Source organism: Bos indicus x Bos taurus, unplaced genomic scaffold (genome assembly GCF_003369695.1).
Source record: "Bos indicus x Bos taurus breed Angus x Brahman F1 hybrid unplaced genomic scaffold, Bos_hybrid_MaternalHap_v2.0 SuperScaffold_100290, whole genome shotgun sequence".
Classification (NCBI taxonomy): Eukaryota; Metazoa; Chordata; class Mammalia; order Artiodactyla; family Bovidae; genus Bos; species Bos indicus x Bos taurus.
Window position 1 is genome coordinate 139,070 of NW_020867080.1, and position 17,361 is coordinate 156,430.

General features: G+C 38.2%; 1 protein-coding gene across 1 annotated transcript in view; it reads left to right on the forward strand.

Annotated features, from left to right (window-relative positions):
* MSR1 (macrophage scavenger receptor 1) overlaps window positions 1-16,245 on the forward strand; it is an 80,739-nt gene extending 64,494 nt beyond the window's left edge. The window contains exons 9-10 of the mRNA XM_027535600.1: window positions 1,566-1,754; window positions 15,457-16,245. Coding sequence (XP_027391401.1) covers window positions 1,566-1,754; window positions 15,457-15,590 — 323 coding nt within the window. The 3' untranslated portion in view covers window positions 15,591-16,245. The remainder of the gene's footprint in view (window positions 1-1,565; window positions 1,755-15,456) is intronic.
* The last annotated feature ends 1,116 nt before the right edge of the window (window positions 16,246-17,361 follow it).

Sequence of the window (17,361 nt, forward strand, 5' to 3'; positions counted from 1 at the left end):
GCTCATAAAATCACGTGTTTGAATGTGACATCTGTTTTTTCATAGAATCATGGTAAACATGTTGTGTTTAGGTATTTCTGACTTGTGTAAAATTTAAACACTTGGGAGTGGCACTAGTTACTATTACATGACTCTAGCATTTTAAAACTTTACACAATCTGCTGCTGGATCAGTTCCTATTTCTTAGGCATTTACAGTGAACAGTTGGGTTACTCAGTAATTGGAAGTTTGAATACTGCAATAGCAAGCTATTTTCCTTTTAAAAAATGTTAATGCTTATAATTCACATTTATTGAGTGAAAAAGGGCTTATGCACCTGGGCATTATTGCATAAATTCATTATTTAGCACTGAATAACATTTTGGAAGAATCAAGAAAATAATTGTAATACTACATTTAATTTGTTTGCTTTTCCTGTTTCTGAGTGGCTCAGTCAGGCTTGTAGGAAACGGCTTATTTTCCTTTACACATTGTTGGATTAACTGTTCCAACAAAATTTACTGAAATTAAAAAAAAAAGTTACTCTTTCTTTAGGTAACTGAGTTCTGAAAACCCATAACCTAAAATTCCATTTTCACATTACAGAGATACTTTTGTTGTAACAGTTACATTGTGCTTTTTTATAATATGATGTCCTTCAAACTTGTATTTGAAAAGATATATTTAAGTAGAATTGTGTTTAATTCATTGGCTTTTTTAATTATTAGAGAATATTGTTATTTTTATTTAGCACTAAATATATTTTAAAAGTTATTTTCTGTCTTTTCTGTTTCCTCATTTTTAGCCAAATATTCTTAAGCAAAAACTTACTAGAATAGTATAGGTTATTTAAAGAAATTTTCTGACTCTAACTGAAACTTTTTATAATACTAATTACCCACTTTATTTGCCTGTTCTTGGGTTTGAAATGTATATGTTGCTTTTAAAGAAGGCAAAAAGAGACACTTTAATTGCTGCACATGATCAAGATTTTATAAAAGTTTACAGCATGTATGGCAATTTTAATTACTTAGGCATTGCAGAGCAAAATTACTTTTACTATTATAGACATGGTATGTTTCTTCCCAAAGTGTACTTCTTTAGCAACTTCTCAAAATAAAAATTATCTGATCCCAGTCTCATTAATCCTTTTACAAAACAAGATAAACACTTTGGGATAAAATCCAGGGACCTTGTAACAAGGAAGAGCCTTGCTGTTTCTAGATCAGTGTTGTCACTATAGTTATTTTGTTCATCTTGGTGAAGAATGGGATATTTGGCCTATTTTATGTTTATGATATTGTAAAATATCATAAAATCTCTATAACATTAACAGACTTGTGGCTGTTAAATTTTAAAGTTACTGGAAGAGATTCACAAGAAAGAAGAGCTTTCTTCTTCAGATTTGACTGCTAGTACAGTGTTTGCAGTTAAAGTCTTTACCAATAGGTGGGGCTAGAAAATTTAATACTTATTCCAATAATTGAACTTACTGGAAAAAATGTGCTTTTTTTCTTTTAAGAGAAAGCATTATAAAGCAGTATGTGCATATATAAAAAATTAAACCCTGTTTATTTCTGTTACAGGACAATCTAATACAGTCCGACTGGTGGGTGGCAGCGGCCCTCACGAAGGCAGAGTGGAGATTTTTCACGAAGGCCAGTGGGGTACGGTGTGTGACGACCGCTGGGAACTGCGTGGAGGACTGGTCGTCTGCAGGAGCTTGGGATACAAAGGTGTTCAAAGTGTGCATAAGCGAGCTTATTTTGGAAAAGGTAATTTTTTTTTTTTTTTAATGAAATGTAAGCATTCTCCCGGAGAAGGCAATGGCACCCCACTCCAGTACTCTTGCCTGGAAAATCCCATGGATGGAGGAGCCTGATTGGCTGCATGCAGTCCATGGGGTTGCTAAGAGTCGGACACGACTGAGCGACTTCACTTTCACTTTTCACTTTCATGCATTGGAGAAGGAAATGGCAACCCACTCCAGTGTTCTTGCCTGGAGAATCCCAGGGACGGGGGAGCCTGGTGGGCTGCCGTCTCTGGGGTCGCACAAAGTCGGACATGACTGAAGCGACTTAGCAGCAGCAGCAGCAGCAGCAAGCATTCTCCAATACGTATAATCAAGTAGAGACAGGAACATATAGAAAAGGAAGTAGAATTTTTTTTTACAGGCCTTTCCTAGAAAGTAGGAATGAAAAGAGATTTAAGGAAAAGACATATGCTCTTAGACACCTTTTAATGTCTACATATCCTTTAGACTGAATTGGTTAGTGGAAAATGTAACAGAGGAAATGCGGGAAATGATCGGCAAAGCAGACCAGAAAGCAGTCAGTTACAGAGAAGGCCTGACTTCCTGGGACACTCACTGACCACTCTGGGTCTTGTGGGCAATGCCTTGTGTTCCCCGATTCTCTCTTCTGTGGAACTGAGTGGGGGCGGGGTACCGGTTTCTGCGTTTACCCCCCAGCCACCACGCCCTGCAAGTCGCTTCAGTCCTGTCCGACTCTCTGCGAACCCATGGACTGTAGCCCGCCAGGCTCCTCTGTCCATGGAATTCTCCAGGTAAGAATACTGAAGTGGGTTTCCATTTCCTTCTCCAGAAAGGGCAGTAGAAACTCTAAAAGAAAGAGGAGCAATTATACGAGCTCTCTCTGCCTGCCAGTTATGACTTCTCCTCTAAGGACTGTGATGGGAAATAGGGAATGGAAAGGTTACTTTCCCCTCTATGTGAGGTTGAATTGCGTAGTTCTTTTGCTACATGTAAATTTGTGTATTTTCATCTGATGATTTGGTAACATGTTTTATGAATGTATTGAAAGACCTTGGGAGAAAATTTGCAGGGGGTAAAACATTTGAACGTTTACCCATGGTATTTTTACTACCTCATTTTTTCCCCCTACACTGGCATCTTATATTAGGTTTTATGTATAATTAAACATATATAAGTTCTGAAGGACAGGTTAGAAGAAAGTAGCCATATATAAATAAACTAGAATTTTAAAGTCAGTGTTTCCTCTTTATTTATTCTTCTGTCCATATGTGATAAGTAACTAGTGTCTCTGAAGTTGATGGTGACCAAAAAAGAGAGAAAGATCTGACCACCTTCTTCTTGCATTAGTTATTCTTCTAGGGAGGTACTGGCAATAGAGATTGTATGCAGAATTATAGACATAACATAACAGCATTACCAGGGATGTAATACAGGGATGCCTGGTGTGCTGCAGGCCATGGGTCATAAAGAGCAGGACACGACTGGGCGACTGAACAATTACCAGGTAATCTTATGTGTAATAATAAAATAGTGGAGTATGTCAAATTATTACATCAAAAGACTAAACAAGATAGACTTCTTAAATTCATGAATTATATTAATGAAACATATTGTTAATCCTCTGTCCATGGGAGTCTCCAGGCAAGAAAACTGGAGTGGGTGGCCATTTCCTCCTCTAGGAGATCTTCCTGACCCAGGGTGTGAACCCACATCTCTTACATCTCCCACACTGGCAGGCAGGTCCTTTGAGCACTGGCTTCACCTGGGAAGCCTGTGTTTAGCACTATTATGCTACAATTTACTGAGCAATAACTCTCTGTCATGCATTGTGCTAAACACATAAGCAGTATTAATAATAGATCACAATTATATCCTTTGTTCTTTTACCTAAATGAATTTATTGTATCAGATTTAAGAGATGAATTTTAGAAGGAATCTAGATTCCAAAGTCTTTAAAGACCAGAAGGATAATTTAACTTCATAAAGAGGCTAAAGACAAGACAGAAAGAAAGTGGTGAAAGTTTCTGTTCTGTTTTGTTCAAGCCCCTGGCCACCAGATTTTAATTTGTGTGTTAAAGCTCTGAATAGAAGAAACAAAGGAAAGAGAAAATATCCATAAGTTGCCACCACCAGATTTTTGGAATTTCCAAATTTTTCCATTTACACTACACTTTCAGAACTTCCTCAGCTTGAAAATTGTCAGACCAAAATCATTCATGTACCTGTAAAATTTACCTCCATGTGAAATGTTTTAAACATTGATAAGATAGATTTATTTTTTACCCCCAGAGAAGGGAAAAAGACAAAAATCCCCAACTCTTCATCACTAGAAAATCAAATGAATCAGTTAATTGTTTAGGAAGACTAATCTGCCCATTTGAGTTTCTATAATGTTTTTTTCAGAGAGATTCCATTTCTATGTAACTAGGATCTATAGCATGAAAGACCATTTATTTAAAATACATAATTGTATAAAAAACATTTCAAATATAAACTGTAGGAGGAAACAGAATAAGACATTATACCCAGGCTCTATTCCTTTTCTGAATATGGAGCCTTGCTATAGATTTCAAAGTTGTTTTCCCATTAAGGTTCAAGCCTGTACAGTCAATACACAACTGGAGACTATTATCTTAAGATTCCATTAACTTGAAGGCCTAGTTTCACAAGTAAAATACTCTTTCCCCCCAGATTTTATTCATTCTTACTTATACCTCTGGGGATTTCTAGTCTAAAGCACTAGGAATTTCTAGTCTAAAACACCGGTAAGAAAGGAATAAAATAAATATTCTGAAATACTAGCCAAACAAAAAAACAGAAGCTTATTATTTAAATAGAGTTTAGTCTCAAGTGAAATGATTCATTTGGCTATATGGAAACAATCATCTCAAGATTTTTCTGAGATAACTGACTACTTCTCTAAAATGAGCGTCCATTTTCAGTGAGGCTATGTATTTACATTAAAATTAAAAGACGCTTGCTCCTTGGAAGAAAAGCTATGACAAACTTAGACAGCATATTAAAAAGGAGAGACATTACTTTGCCAACAAAAGTCCATCTAATCAAAGCTATGGAGAAGGCAATGGCACCCCACTCCAGTATTCTTGCCTGGAAAATCCCATGGACGGAGGACCCTGGTGGGCCGCAGTCCATGGGGTTGCTAAGAGTCGGACACGACTGAGCAACTTTACTTTCACTTTTCACTTTTATGCATTGGAGAAGGAAATGGCAGCCCTCTTCAGTGTTCTTGCCTGGAGAATCCCAGGGACGGGGGAGCCTGGTGGGCTGCCGTCTATGCGGTCGCACAGAGTCAGACACGACTGAAGTGACTTAGCAGTCAAAGCTATGGATTTTCCAGTGGTCATGTATGGGTGTGAGAGTTGAACTATAAAGAAAGCTGAGCGCCAAAGAATTGATGCTTTTAAACTGTGGTGTTGGAGAAGACTCTTGGCAGTCCCTTGGACTACAAGGAGATCCAACCAGTCCATCCTAGAGGAAATCAGTCCTGAATATACATTGGAAGGACTGATGCTGAAGCTGAAACTCCAGCACTTTGGCCACCTGATGAAAAGAACTGACTCATTGGAAAAGACCCTGATGCTGGGAAAGATTGAAGGTGGGAGGAGAAGGGGATGACAGAGGATGAGATGGTTGGGCAGCATCACTGACTCGACGGACATAAGTTTGAGCAAATTCCAGGAGATGGTAAAAGGACAGAGGAGCCCAAAGTGCTGCCATCCATGGCGTTGCAAAGAGTCGAACATGATGGAGCAACTGAACAGCAAATATTTGTTTTGAATCTGAAAAGAAGTGGCATCTATAAACTGCCCAGTTTGAAGCCAGATGCACAGCATTGCTCAGGAGTGACAAAATCACAGGGAGCAGGACCACTAACTGTATAATTACATATTTACCATCCTCTTTGAAAGGTGAAAGTCACTAAGTCATGTCCAACTCTTTGCGACCCCGTGGACTGTAGCCTGCCAGGCTCCTCTGTCCATGGAATTCTCCAGGCAAGAATATTGGAGTGGGTAGCTGTTCCCTTTTCCAAGGGATCTTCCCAACCCAGAGATCAAACCCAGGTTCCCTGCATTGCAGGCAGATTCTTTACTGTCTGAGCCACCGGGGAAGCTGAAAGTTGAAAGGTAGAGAAGTCAGATTGGTGTTACATTGTGGAGTGACATTCATGATGTTCCAAGGGTGGAAAAGTTGAATGTGGTTTTCTGCAGTTTGGAGGTGTGACTTTAGAACATTCTGTGTAACATTCTCTAGTAAGGTCCCCGCTCTGCTGCACACACACACCCAGCTCTCTGGAGATTTCAGCCCCAAACAACTGAAGAATGATGATAAGAATTTTAAAATAGTAAAGCAAGGTGGGCTGGGAGAGAAATAGAACTGAGGTGATTTGTTCTGAAGAAAAAGAATCTGAAAAATGAACTTCATGATCTGCTTCAGTGTACATTGTATTTTAAGAAACAGGCTTACAACATAAACTGATTCTGGATTAGTCATGGCAAACCATCATTTCATGTGAAGCTGTTTAAACTCTTCCTTTTTCCGTTTTAAATTTACAGTTTTACTCAGGAGGTAAACAAGAAAGCAATTTGACTGCAAAAGAGAAGCAGGCAAGGAAATTTAGAAGTGTGAGTGGGGAGATGTAGAGCAGAGAAGAGGAGGAAGGTGCATTAAAGTTTTAGTTACATGTCATTCCCATAGGAAAGTAAGAAGAATCAGATTAATACTATATGGTACAACATTATCAAAATCGAAACAAGAAGATGAAAGTTTAAATTTATCTCCTTTGTATAATTCTCCTGTTAAAGACAGAATACCATTTTCTGGACACAGTCTCCCCCTCTCCTTTTTTTTTTTTTTTTTTCCCTTCTCATTTTAAAATAGCAAACCTGGCTTGTTAGAGATAATCCTTATTAGCTTTTTAAGAACAATTAGTGTTGCAAGTAAAATGATTCATAGGAACAAAGCTTAAAGCTCACACCTTTAAATGGGTTCTTTCATCTGGATGCACCTTTTGCATCAAATGGAATGTTCTTTCTTTTTCCTAAGGAGACAAAAAGGTTAAATTAAAGAAGCGCTGAGAAGCTTCTGGTGCTTGCTGTTGCATGGAGCAAGGAGAAGGCAGGGAGCCTCTTCTCTCCCAGTGGGCTCCTTGTAGCAAACTCGGATGAGCTTTATCGGGGGACGGTGGTAGTCCGAGAGTTTGTTCCAGGCATGTCTGAGCCTCTAGGCTAATGAACAAACTAAGAACTGGCTCTGGAGCAGCCATCTCATCTTCTCCTAAATTTAAAGGAGTTGGTGCTGAAGCTCCAAATGTAAAAGCAGAAACAGAAGAAAATTCTAAACATAAATGCTATCTTTTGTACATTACTCCTTTCACGTTCCATATTCAATTTTCTGAGTGTAATTTTAAGAATTACAAAGCTAAACTGAAGATCAAAAATAAAACTTTGTGTCTCTGAACTATCCCTTAGTGATTGGGAGTGAAAACAATCTCAAAGATAAATTAAATATATCAATAGATCAGAACTGCCAATTCTTACATTCTGATCCCTGCGCATTGAAAGTTTTCAAATGTAAATGTTTATGTGTTAGATATTATGTAAGAAGGCAATGGCACCCCACTCCAGTACTCTTGCCTGGAAAATCCCATGGACGGAGGAGCCTGCTAGGCTGCAGTCCATGAGGTCGCTAAGAGTTGGACACGACTGAGCGACTTCACTTTCACTTTTCACTTTCATGCATTGGAGAAGGAAATGGCAACCCACTCCAGTGTTCTTGCCTGGAGAATCCCAGGGACGGGGGAGCCTGGTGGGCTGCTGTCTATGGGGTCGCACAGTCGGACACGACTGAAGCGACGCAGCAGCAGTAGCAGTAGCAGCAAGCTGGTATAGAAGCAGAGCTTCCCTGGTGGCTCAGATGGTAAAGAATCCACCTGCAATGCAGGAGACTTGGGTTCGATCCCTAGGTCAGGAAGAGCCTCTGGAGAAAGGGAATGGCTGCCCACTCCAGAATTCTTGCCTGAAGAATTCTATGGACAGAGGAGCCTGGCAGATTCAACTGAGCTACTAACACAATCACTTTCACTTTCATAGAGCCTAACGGTTCGTAACATGTCTGTTCTATTGCTTATCTAAGTATGAAATAATATTGTTTATCAAGTGTTTACTATGCAATCTCATTTAGTGCTCACAGTGCTTATGAGAAAGGTGGTATAGCCCCATTCTCCCTAGAAAACTAAGGAAATCTGACAGAACTGTCACAAAACACCCACATTTCCATAGCTGTTATGGTGATTGTGAGGCATGGGTCAACCTTCATGCCTTACCTTGTCTCTCCACTGGACAGAAAGTCCTTCTAAGTTCTTTAACCTTAAAAACCTCATTTCTAAAGAGCTTGCTTCTTCAGAATCTTAGAATTGTAAAAGTAAATGAAATCTTAGAGCTATTTCAGCCCCACTCCTCTATTCTGCATATATAATAAAACAGAGAAAACAAGTGGCTTCCCCAGAACCAAAAAACTAGAATCTAGAACTATAATCTAAGTTTACCCATTCTCTAGTCTGATTCCCACTTCATTTTTAACATTGGCCCCCGAACCCCTAAAAAAAAAAAAAAGCATAATGCTTTTCTCAAAGAAGAAGCTGTTGACAAAGCACTTCCCAACTAGAAATCTAAAAAGTGATATAAATGCATGTCACCCAGCCTTGACTGGATGTAATTAAAATTCACTCAGAGGCTTTAACCATTAGTGATTTTTTGCTTCTTCACTTATCTTATTCAGCAGCTAATTTCAAATCTCATCATGTCACTGTGTATCTGGCTACTCTTTGAAATATGATTACTTTTTAAAAATAAAAGCAGTGGTTACGAAAGATTAAAGAAACTCAAGTCCCTCAAAGAAATATCAATATTTGTCTTGTTTTAAAGAGGTATTAAGAGGAAATCGGAGGAGGCAATGGCACCCCACTCCAGTACTCTTGCCTGGAAAATCCCATGGATGGAGGAGCCTAGTAGGCTGCAGTCCATGGGGTCGCTGAGGGTCGGACACGACTGAAGTGACTTAGCAGTAAGAGGAAATGGTATCATCTGTCAAGCACACTGTTAAGCATCACAAACCAAGTCATAAAACTCCAGAAGCCATGGATGACAGTTTTTGTTGTCTGCTTTTGGAAACACAAAATCAGTTTTTCCTTCCTCTACAGCTTTCACATTGTAAAGGAAATTGTAGCTATATAGATGTTTAGGTAGATAGAGAAATAGACGATAAACAGGTAGGATTAGAGAATAAAATCATCCCTAAAATACATATATCAATTTTTCATGGTTTCCACTAGTAGAAAGGATTGCTCAGAGGCAAAAAATAACAAGGACAGCAGCAATGACAAAAGTCCTTCAGTAACTGTCGTTACCTACAGAAATAAAAACGGATCTGTTTTTTAATCTTTGAAGTGCATATGAAGATAAAATTTTATGACTTTTATTCTACCTTGGCATTAATTTTTAATGTAGAAAACAATTTGGAAGAAGATGGGAAGTAAGTATTAAATAAAATTTTCCTTAGTGTTGATAGTCCTGAATATATTAATATAAAAATAAAATAGCAAATACTTGAAAATAATTTTTATAATTCTATTTGGGCTTCTCTATAGTCAGTGAATAGCACCAAGTTTTAAATGTCATCATGTTCTGTTGCTTGCCCCTATTTTCTCTGTTATTTTGAGAAAATCATACATCCTTTCTGAGTCTCAATTTATTTATCAGTGAAATGGAAATAATTGCCAATATTTCACAAAGTTATTGGAAGTAAATATGTAAAATTATATATGAAAAGACTCAGTATGTTCACTGTGCCTGAGTCTTCTGTATAGTGTAACACCAGAGTTACTAAATTACATAATGTATTTATCACATCTATGTGTTCTCAGTGGGAAAAGCATTGTAATATGAGCTAAGCGGGAGCTTCCCAGGTAATGCTAGTGGTAAAGAACCTGGCTGCCACTGCAGGAGACTTAAGAGACATGGGTTTGATCCCTGGGTCAGGAAGATCCCCTGGAGGAGGGCATGGCAACCCACTCCAGCATTCTTGCCTGGAGAATCCCATGGACAGAGGAGCCTGAGAGACTATGGTCCATGGGGTTACACAGAGTCAGACACGACTGAAGCAACTTATCATGCATGCATGAGTTAAGTGTTCTAAATACAGGAATCAGCTTTGCCACTAATTATCTCTGTGACCTCAGTTGTTGCATTCACCTAAAACAAAGGTCTTCACTAGAAAGTCAGTCCAAGACAGGATGGATTCTGATTTTTGTTCACTCATATAGGTACTGCAAGGAGATTTGTTAAATGATGGAATCTAATAATGCAAGGGAGATTTCCCAGGTGATGCAGTGGTAAAGAATCCGCCTGCCAGTACAGGAGACATAAGAGATGTGAGTTTGATCCCCAGGTAGGGAAGATCCCCTGGAGGAGGGCATGGCAACCCACTCGAGTATTCTTGTCCGGGGAATCCCATGGTCAGAGAAGCCTGGAGGGCCACAGTCCATGGGGCTGCAAAGAGTCAGGCACGACTGAGCACACAAACACATCACAGTGATGCAAGGGATTGCAGTAAATCTCTGATGAAAGGCCTGGCACTAGGCAGACCCAGGGTGGGAATACTGGCTCCATCACGCACTAGCTATGTGACCTAGGGCAAAGGGGCTTCTTCTCTCTGACCTTCACTTTCCATAACAGTATCATGACCCCAAAATAGCATTTATTAACTTTTTAAGATGGAGAACTTAGTAAGGTAACAGCTCAAAAGTACTTTGACTATTTTCTGCCACACAATGAATCCTTAAAACAGTGGGCTTACATGTTCATTTTTATTTTTTACTGCACCTTCGTCATTCTAATATTCATGAATTTCACCACTATGGTTTCTAGAAACTTAGACTCACATGGCAGCACAATGACTGAATAATATCTGTCTTGAGTTGCCCCTGTGGGGATGGCCCTTCTGGGCGCTTCAGCTATTGAGAGGATCCTCATACTAAATTCTCTTTTCGTGGATTGTAAAAATTCTGCACTGCTGAGATATAAATCTGGTGACAAGATCTACAAATTGTAGAATGAAAGCCCCACAGTCCCCAGGGTGCAGAGGCCATGGAACCATGCTGTTCTCGTGCTCTCAAAAACTACAAAACCAAAAGTGTCACTCATGCTTATTTATATAAGTTATAATAAATAACAACCCTTTCAAAAAAGATCTTCACAACCCAGATAATCACGATGGTATGATCACTCACCTAGAGCCAGACATCCTGGAATGTGAAGTCAAGTGGGCCTTAGAAAGCATCACTACGAACAAAGCAAGTGGAGATGATGGAATTCCAACTGAGCTATTTCAAATCCTAAAAGATGATGCCATGGAAGTGCTGCACTCAATATGCCAGCAAATTTGGAAAGCTTGGCAGTGGCCACAGGATTAACAAAGGTCCGTTTTCATTCCAATCCCAAAGAAAAGCAATGCCAAAGAACGCTCAAACTACTGCACAATTGCACTCATCTCACATGCTAGTAAAGTAATGCTCAAAATTCTCCAAGCCAGGCTTCAACAGTCCGTGAACCATGAACTTCCAGATGTTCAAGCTGGATTTAGAAAAGGCAGAGGAACCAGAGATCAAATTACCAACATTGGTTGGATCATGGAAAAAGCAAGAGAGTTCCAGAAAAACATCTATTTTTCCTTTATTAACTGTGCCAACTATGTGGATTATGGTAAACTCCGGAAAATCCTTAAAGAGATGGGAATACCAAACCACCTGACCTGCCTCTTGAGAAGTCTGTATGCAGGTCAGTAAGCAATAATTAGAACTGGACATGGAACAACAGACTGGTTCCAAATTGGGAAAGGAGTACGTCAAGGCTATATATTGTCACCCTGCTCCTTAACTTATATGCAGAGTACATCATGAGAAACAGTGGGCTGGATGAAGCACAAGCTGGAATCAAGATTACCGGGAGAAATATCAATAACCTCAGATAGGCAGATGACACCACCCTTATGGCAGAAAGCGAAGAACTAAAGAGCCTCTTGATGAAAGTGAAAGAAGAGAGTGAAAAAGTTGGCTTAAAGCTCAATGTTCAGAATACTAAGATCATGGCATCTAGTCCCATCCCTTCATGGCAAATAGGTGGGGAAACAATGGTAACAGTGACAGACTTTAATTTTTTGGGCTCCAAAATCACTGTGGATGGTGACTGCAGCCATGAAATTAAAAGATGCTTGCTCCTTGGAAGAAAAGTTATGACCAACCTAGATAGCATATTTGGAGAAGGCAATGGCAACCCACTCCAGTACTCTTGCCTGGAAAATCCCATGGATGGAGGAGCCTGTTAGGCTGCAGTCCATGGGGTTGCTAAGAGTTGGAGACGACTGAGCAACTTCACTTTCACTTTTCACTTTCATGCATTGGAGAAGGAAATGGCAACCCACTCCAGTGTTCTTGCCTGGAGAATCCCAGGGACAGGGGAGCCTGGTGGGCTGCTGTCTATGGGGTCGCACAGAGTCAGACACGACTGAAGTGACTTAGCAGCATCAGCAGCAGACAGCATATTAAAAAGCAGAGACATTACTTTGTCATCAAAGCTGTGGTTTTTCCAGTAGTCGTGTATGGAAGTGAGAGTTGGACTATAAAGAAAGCTGAGCACCGAAGAATTAATGCTTTTGAACTATGGTGTTGGAGAAGACCCTTGAGAGTCCCTTGACCTGCAAGGAAATCCAACCAGTCCATCCTAAAAGAAATCAGTCCTGAGTATTCTTTGGAAGGACTGATGGTGAAGCTGAAACTCCAATACTTTGGCCACCTGATGTGAAGAACTGACTCATTGGAAAAGACCCTGATGCTGGGAAAGATTGAAGGTGGGAGGAGAAGTGGATGACAGGGGATGAGATGGTTGGATGGCATTACTGACTCAGTGGATGTGAGTTTGAGTAAACTCTGGGAGTTGGTGATGAACAGGGAGGCCAGGCATGCTGCAGTCCATAGGGTTGCAAAAAGTCAGACAGTACTGAGCGACTGAACTAAACTGAACTGAAGGGTAATAAATACGATTTATAAATGCCCCACTGTTTTGGCTCCCTTCCACGTTAGCAGGGAAATAGCTTTATTATTTGTCCAGTTTTTGTTATTTGCTTATCTTGTTGAGTAGCTCTTTGGGTCAGTTTCGCAAAAATTTAGATAGACTTTATATATTTAAAATAAATGCACACACACACAAACATGCTCACACACACAATTACTCACAAACACAAAACGGAGCACAACATACCTAGTAAGAGCAATTTGAAAACCAAAGAGTATTACTGGCCAGGCTTCTGATTTTAAGATCATATTCCTCTAATCTTTTTTCCTTTTTATCTGCCTTAAAAATTCAAATTGAAAAGGCTTATTACTCTTATAAACACTTCATAAAATAATTGAGCTCTCCAAGTTGCTACTCATAATTGATCAGCCCAGGAAAACCTTTGCTTGTCTAATAGAGACATTATTTGGATTCTAATGATTTAATTACTATTGTGTGAAATGAAAAATATACTATTCCCAGTTACTTTGATAATGTAAACCTAAATATTATTAATATTTGTCTTTATTTGGATATTTCTAGTGAAGGCACAAATTATTCAAAAATTAAGTAAGTGCACCTATTTATTTTATATATGGAACTTACAATTTCCTAATTCCAAAAGTAAATAAAAAACATGTCTTTACAGAAAATGTCTATGTAAACATCCTATTAAGTGCTCCTTTAGCTTATAGATTTTTTTTTCTTTTTCAATCCATCTTCCACATTTCTGACAGACTTACAATTCTAAAATATAGTTCTGATGATGTTATTATTTTTTTTGGTGACTTATAATATACAATCCAAAAATTTTATAGCATGGTCGTAGCTTCCTGTCCAACCTTTCCAAGGAGCCCACCTCCCTTCATTAATGGACTCGGTTACAGATGACAGAAGATCATTCAATGTTTTAATAGATCATACATTTCATGATGCCCCCACTATATGGAATTACATCTTTTCAATATATGGAAAAACCTTCATTCATTTTTAAGCTTTGGTCAAATATTATCCATATCACAATTACAAAATTTCCAGTATCTGCTAATTTAGTTGTATATTATAGGCACATCAGTTCAGTCAGTTCAGTCGCTCAGTCGTGTCCAACTCTTTGCAACCCCATGAACTGCAGCACGCCAGGCCTCCCTGTCCACTACTATATAATTATGCACGCTAGTCGTGCACATATTATTAACTTTTATTTAACTCACAGATTATTTGAAAAATCAGTTAAGAGTAATGGAATTATATGTGCCATTATATATTCCTCTGTAAAAAACAAATCTTCATTTAGCTTTTAGAGCTACACAGAGGTATGTTTCTAGGTTTTGAATTTGCTTCTAAACATGCTTTATATAGTTCTTGTGACTGAAAGAGAACCCTTTAACATCATATTGATCCAAATGGAAAAAGTGCATTATTGATTATACTTAGAGTATTAAGATATTTATTTACCATTCACAGTTTTGCAAAGGTGTTTATTGGAATTTCACTGCTAAATCATCAGTTTCTTGATGACATGAACTATTCTTGAAAATTCATCAGGAGTTTTCAATATTATATGTTTATTTTTTTGTTTGTTTTTTTCTTTATTTTCTTTTATTTTTTAACTTTACAATATTGTATTGGTTTTGCCATATATCAACAGAATCATTCATTTATAAGTTTTTCAAAGAGTCTGTTCCCAAGTGTCTTAAGTATGAAAGAAAAAACTGTTATATCTGATACACTTAAAAAAATCTTTAGAGAATATCAGAAAAACATTGCCAAACATTCATTTTAAAGTTATCTTTTCTTGCCATGAATTCCTTAAAAAAAAAAAGAAGTTGTTTTCTTATTCACTGATAAAATAATGTTCTTATCTTGAAAGTGGCAGTTAAGTTTGTTTAGTTAATTATCTCCTAGGTAGCCTGTGCTGACAGCCTGTTTTTCCTTCTAATGTGTCTGAGGAAGATTTCAGACAAAGAGTATAAGTGTTACCTCTGCCATTTTCTTGTTTGCTTGGGTTTGCAATTAATAATCTGTAGTCTTCTTGCAGGATAGTTTGTAAGCCCTTTGCTGATTGTGTTAGTTTTGGTTTAATTAAAAATAGATAATATACCTGGTAAACCAGACACATGCAAACTGCAACACACAGGAAGCTAAGAAAAGAACTGCAGGGTCACTAATGTTCTAGATAAACCTCCTACCAGATACGTTTAGATCATTAAGTTATAGCATATATCCATTGTTAGTAAAGCTTATTTCCTTCCTTATTTTTAAAAATAAAATTTTTATTAAATCCTTGGAGAAAACCAATATTTCATTAATCTATGATTTCATAAAAGTCTGTATGAAGAGCTGAACTTCATGGCAGCTTTTATTACTTAGTATTTTTGTCATTTACACACTGATGGAAAATAAAATTTTCTGGGGCAGGGAGTTAACTTTTGAATCTTAATACAGAGTGCAGAGCTTGCGTGTGGATAATGAGCAACACATTTTTTGTTAAATTAGTGAATAAATTAATGACTCTGTTCCATGCAAACATAAACATTAAATTATACTTATTAATACAGTTGTATCTGATTTTTGCAGGTACAGGTCCAATATGGCTGAATGAAGTATTTTGTTTCGGGAAAGAGTCATCCATTGAAGAGTGCAGAATTAGACAGTGGGGTGTGAGAGCCTGTTCGCACGACGAAGATGCTGGGGTCACTTGCACTACATAATGCATCATATTTTCATTCACATTTTTTAAACTGTTATAAAGTGATTTTTTTCCTTTGCTTCACTAAAATCAGCTTAATTAATATTTAAGAAACTAAGAATTTTATCCACAGAAAAGGAATATTTAAAAATCACTGGATAAACATATAAAATAGCTTCATATTTGCTTCAAATACCAGAACCATTTCAACTTCTCTAGGTTTTTAAGTGGCATTTTATAATATAATGACTTATATATTGAATTGCATATATTGAAGTTTAAGGCTTCTGGATTCCAAATGCCAGTGATAATGGAAACACATCCCAATCACTGGCTACAATTTGTATCTTCATTACAAGACACAATTTTTGCCTTCTCTGTAATCTATTTAGTTGATTTTAATGTAATTACTTTTTGAATAATGAGAGGGTTGGAAAGTTTTCTTTTGTACCAAGTTGGCAAAATCTCCAACCCATACACATTTCTAAAGGAAGAATCTTAGTTCAAGATTTCTGTGCAGTAACTAGAAGTTAGATAGTAATGTTCATGATATGTTTTGGCCATGATGAAAAACTCAACAGGTTTTACCTGCTCAAATATTGACAAAGTCATTACTAACATGACTAACCACATGGTCATTAATAATAACGTGATTATTTGACGTGGTCAAGTGTTGACAGTTTTGTTGTTTTTATTTTTTTCTTTTATACTGGACCATTAAGTTAGCTGAAAGCAAGACATATGAGAAAAAGCAAAGGCCCACCGTCACTGTATGTGTCCATATAATTAGCAGGTCAAAAATGTCGTTTTATAACATAGAGCTCAGCTTGCTATACATTTTGAACTAAGATGAGTAATTACTTTGTTATGATTCTAGGACTGTGTTTAAAAGGTAAGTATATCTACTTACTCAGTTTTAATTAACAGCATGCAATGTCCTGCCTGCAGAAGGAAGTTTCAATGACCCATCTCTATAGTCTTTCATTAAGAGAGTCAATATTTACAACCCAGAGAGACAGAAGTAATCTTCACCCCTAAAGGGTTGATGGGAGAAGGCAGTGGCACCCCACTCCAGTACTCTTGCCTGGAAAATCCCATGGACAGAGACTGAGCGACTTCACTTTCACTTTTCACTTTCATGCATTGGAGAAGGAAATGGCAACCCACTTCAGTGTTCTTGCCTGGAGAATCCCAGGGACGGGGGAGCCTGGTGGGCTGCCATCTATGGGGTCGCACGACTGAAGTGACTTAGCAGCAGCAGCAGTGCATTTCTTTCGTTTTTTTCCCAGATAATTGCAGAACAGTAATAGAGAGTATTTGTCACAGATTACCAAGCTCTTTAGAGAGAAGTCACACCAAGTGAGTCAGCTAGATGTATACATGCATCCTCTCTTTTTTGGATTTCCTTCCCCTTTAGGTCACCATAGAGCTCTGAGTTTAGCGTTCCCTTCGCTAGTATACAGTAGGTTCTCATTAATCATCTGTTTTATACATTCTAGTGTATATATGTCAATCTCCCAATTCACCCCACCCCCTCATTCCCTCCTTGGTATCCATACATTTGTTCTCTATTTCTGAGTCTCTCTTCCTGCTTTGCAAATAAGTTAATCTATATCATTTTTCTAGATTTCACATATATGAGTTAATATATGATATTTTGGAGAAGGAAATGGCAACCCACTCCAGTGTTCTTGCCTGGAGAATCCCAGGGATGGCTGAGCCTGGCAGGCTGCCGTCTATGGGGTCGCACAGAGTCGGACACAACTGAAGCGACTTAGCAGCAGCAGCAGCAT